This window comes from Carcharhinus amblyrhynchos, unplaced genomic scaffold (genome assembly GCF_965287045.1).
Source record: "Carcharhinus amblyrhynchos unplaced genomic scaffold, sCarAmb.v2.hapA chromosome_1247, whole genome shotgun sequence".
NCBI classification, from domain to species: domain Eukaryota; kingdom Metazoa; phylum Chordata; class Chondrichthyes; order Carcharhiniformes; family Carcharhinidae; genus Carcharhinus; species Carcharhinus amblyrhynchos.
Genome location: NW_027650987.1, coordinates 25,988 through 29,645, shown reverse-complemented (window position 1 = coordinate 29,645; position 3,658 = coordinate 25,988). Strand labels below are relative to the sequence as shown.

General features: G+C 58.6%; 1 protein-coding gene across 1 annotated transcript; it reads right to left on the bottom strand.

The window, feature by feature from the left end:
• Window positions 1-361: 361 nt before the first annotated feature.
• LOC145340651 (uncharacterized) lies at window positions 362-3,203 on the bottom strand (the record flags this gene model as incomplete). The annotated part of the gene is made up of 3 exons (XM_080185115.1): window positions 3,072-3,203; window positions 2,670-3,011; window positions 362-450 (listed from the first exon to the last, which is right to left on the bottom strand). Coding segments are annotated over exons 1-3 (563 nt in total), but the record flags the coding sequence as incomplete, so codon positions are not given.
• Between the last annotated feature and the right edge of the window lie 455 nt (window positions 3,204-3,658).

Here is a 3,658-nt window from a genome sequence, read left to right as displayed (position 1 = left end):
CCCCTCCCCGCCCCACTCTCTCCCCCCCTCCCCGCCCCACTCCATCGGGTTTCTAATCTGTTGTTGTCACAATGAAGTATATTGTTGAGGTTGAACCTGTTCTGCAGGTTTGTCTATGGGAGCTCTGTCTCTCCGTCTCTCTGTCTCTCTCTCTGTCTCTCCCTCTCTCTCTCCGTCTCTCTCTCTCTCTCTCTCTCTCTCTGTCTCTCCCTCTCTCTCTCCGTCTCTGGATCTCTCTCTCCGTCTCTGGCTCTCTCTCTCCCTCTCTGGCTCTCTCTGTCTCCCTCTCTCTGTCTCTCCCTCTGTCTCCCTCTCTCTGTCTCTCCCTCTAACGACAGGATATTTCCCACTGGGAACTCACTCAGTCAGGAGCCAGGAGTTCTCGAACCGTAACTCCTCCTCAGGCAGTTTACTGCTAATATCCTCAATGGCCTCTTCAATGCAACCAGGCTGTAGGAGAGAGAAAGAGAGACTGTGACACACAGAGAGTGAGACACTGACACAGAGAGAGTGAGACACTGACACAGAGAGAGTGAGAGACTGACACAGAGAGAGAGACAGACACTGCCACAGAGAGAGAGAGAGACAGACACTGACACAGAGAGAGAGAGAGACAGACACTGACACAGAGAGAGAGAGACAGACAGACACTGACACAGAGAGAGAGACAGACACTGACACAGAGAGAGAGACAGACACTGACACAGAGAGAGAGACACTGACAGAGAGAGAGAGAAAGTGAGAGACTGACACAGAGAGAGAAAGAGAGCGAGGACAGAGAGAGGGGGGGGGGGACAGACAGAGTGGGGGAGAGAGAGAGAGGGAGGGACACAGTGAAGGAGAGGGACATACAGAGAGAGCAAGAGAGGGACGGGGGGAGAGAGAGAGAGACAGACAGACAGGCGGGTGGGACGGAGAAAGAGAGGGATTGGGACAGAGAGAGGGACACATACAGAGAGACAGAGGGAGGCAACTAGAATCATATAATCCCTACAGTGCAGAAGGAAGCCGTTCAGCCCATTGAGTCTGTGCTGACTCTCCTAAAGAGCACCTTAACCAGGCCCTCCCCTCCGCCCTATCCCCATAACCCCACAGATTTAGCACGGCCAATCCACCCAACCTGCACACTGGGCCAATTTATTATGGCCTATCCACCAAACTGGACTGTGGGGGGGGAAACCGGAGCACACGCAGACACGGGGAGAATGTGCAGACTCCACACAGATCGCGACCCAAACCGGGAATCGAACCCAGGTCCCTGTGGCTGTGAGGCAGCAGTGCTAACCCACTGTGTCAGCGTAATAAAGAGAGAGAGAGAGAGAGAGACAAATAGAGAGAGACAGAGAGAACGATAAATAGAGAGAGAGAGAGGGAGAGACAGAAAGAAAAACATATAGAGAGAGGGAGAGAAAGAGAGAGAGAGAGACATGTTCTCTCCATATCTGCGAGGGTTTCCTCCGAGTGCTCCGGGTGCTACCTACTCTCCAGAGAGATATGTGGGTTAGGTGGATTGGCCGTGCTAAATTACCCTTAGCAGGGTAAATATGTGGGGTTACAGGGATAGGGCCTGGGTGGGATTGTAGTTGGTGCAGTCTTGATGGGCTGAATGGCCTCCTTGCTCACTGTAGGGGCTTCTGTGATGCTGTAGCGAGAGAAAGAGAGAGAGACACACACACAGGGGAGACACAGGGAGACAGAGAGAGAGAGAGACGCACACACAGGGGAGACAGAGAGAGAGACACACACACACAGGGGAGACACAGGGAGACAGAGAGAGAGAGACACACACACAGGGGAGACAGAGAGAGAGAGAGAGACACACACACAGGGGAGACACAGGGAGACAGAGAGAGAGACACACACACAGGGGAGACACAGTGAGACAGAGAGAGAGACACACACACAGGGGAGACACAGTGAGACAGAGAGAGAGAGAGACACACACACTGGGGAGACACAGGGAGACAGAGAGAGAGAGACACACACAGGGGAGACAGAGAGAGAGACACACACACACAGGGGAGACAGAGAGAGAGAGAGACACACACACACAGGGGAGACACAGGGAGACAGAGAGAGAGACACACACACAGGGGAGACAGAGAGAGAGAGAGACACACACACACAGGGGAGACACAGGGAGACAGAGAGAGAGAGAGAGAGGCAGAATGAGACAGAGGGAAGTTAGAGATGGGCAGACACTGCTGGACAGAGCCAGTGACTGCCCACATCCCGTTAAAGAACGGAAAAGAAGAGTGCACAGCAAGATCCCAGGCTGTGATTCCCAGCGAGCGTGGACACATGTGGTTCCTGACACTGACCGCACAGCAAGATCCCAAGAACCACTGCACGGCAAGATCCCAGGCACAGCACAGCAAGATCCCAGGGACACCACAGCACAGCAAGATCCCAGGCACATTGACCGCACAGCAAGATCCCAGGCTGTGATCCCAGCGAGCGCGGACAAATGTGGTTCCTGACACTGACCGCACAGCAAGATCCCAGGAACTCCACTGCACAGCAAGATCCTAGGCACAACATAGCAAGATCCCAGGGACACCACAGCACAGCAAGATCCCAGGCACACTGACCGCACAGCAAGATCCCAGGCACACTGACCGCACAGCAAGATCCCACCACCACCAACCCCCGTTCACTCATCCACTTACCCTCAGCACAAAGTAATCGTCGCGGGAGCTGGACTGGCTGGGTGGGATGATATGGGGTGGGCTGTAGCTTCCCCTGGCGTTGGGGGGGTAAAGGCGGGAGAGGTCACTGGGGGTCACTGGCTCCAGCCTCAGGGAGAAGGGGTTGGTGGACCCGTCATCACCGTCCTCCCCTGAGGGAAAGGGGGTCAGGACCTCGTGCCCCGGGGTCACGGCCCCTTCCATCTGCACCTGGAGGGTGGCCGCAGCCCCCATTGGCCCAGCTCCAAGCCCGGGCTTTTCCATCTGTGGATAGGGGGGCCCGGCTTCTTCCACTCGGCGGACGGGGGTGGCGGACTCTCCCACCTCCTTGACAGGGTCGGCGGACCCTCCCACCTCCTTGACGGGGGCGGCGGACCCTCCCACCTCCTTGACGGGGGCGGCGGACTCTCCCACCTCCTTGACGGGGGCGGCGGACCCTCCCACCTCCTTGACGGGGGCGGCGGACCCTCCCACCACCTTGACGGGGTCGGCGGACTCGACCGCAGAATCTTCCATTTGCTCAATGGGGGGGTGGCAGACTCTTCCACCAGCTCGATGGGGGTGGCAAAATGTCCCACTGGCTTGACGGGGGTGGGGGAGTGGGGGGAGTTGGCGGACTCACCCACCTGTCTGACGGGGGGGGGGGGCGGGGGGGAGTGGCGGACTCTCCCACCTGTCTGAAGGGGGGGGCGGGTTGGCAGACTCTCCCACCTATCTGACGGTGGGGGGGGCGGGGGGGGGGGTGCGGACTCTCCCACCTGCCTGACCGGGGTGGGGGGGGGATAGCGGACACTCCCACCTGCCTGACAGGGGGTGGGGCGCGGACTCTCCCACCTGCCTGACGGGGGAGGGGGGGGGCGGACTCTCCCACCTGCCTGACGGGGGAGGGGGAGGGGGGGGGCGGACTCTCCCACCTGCCTGACGGGGGAGGGGGAGGGGGGGGCGGACTCTCCCACCTGCCTGACGGGGGA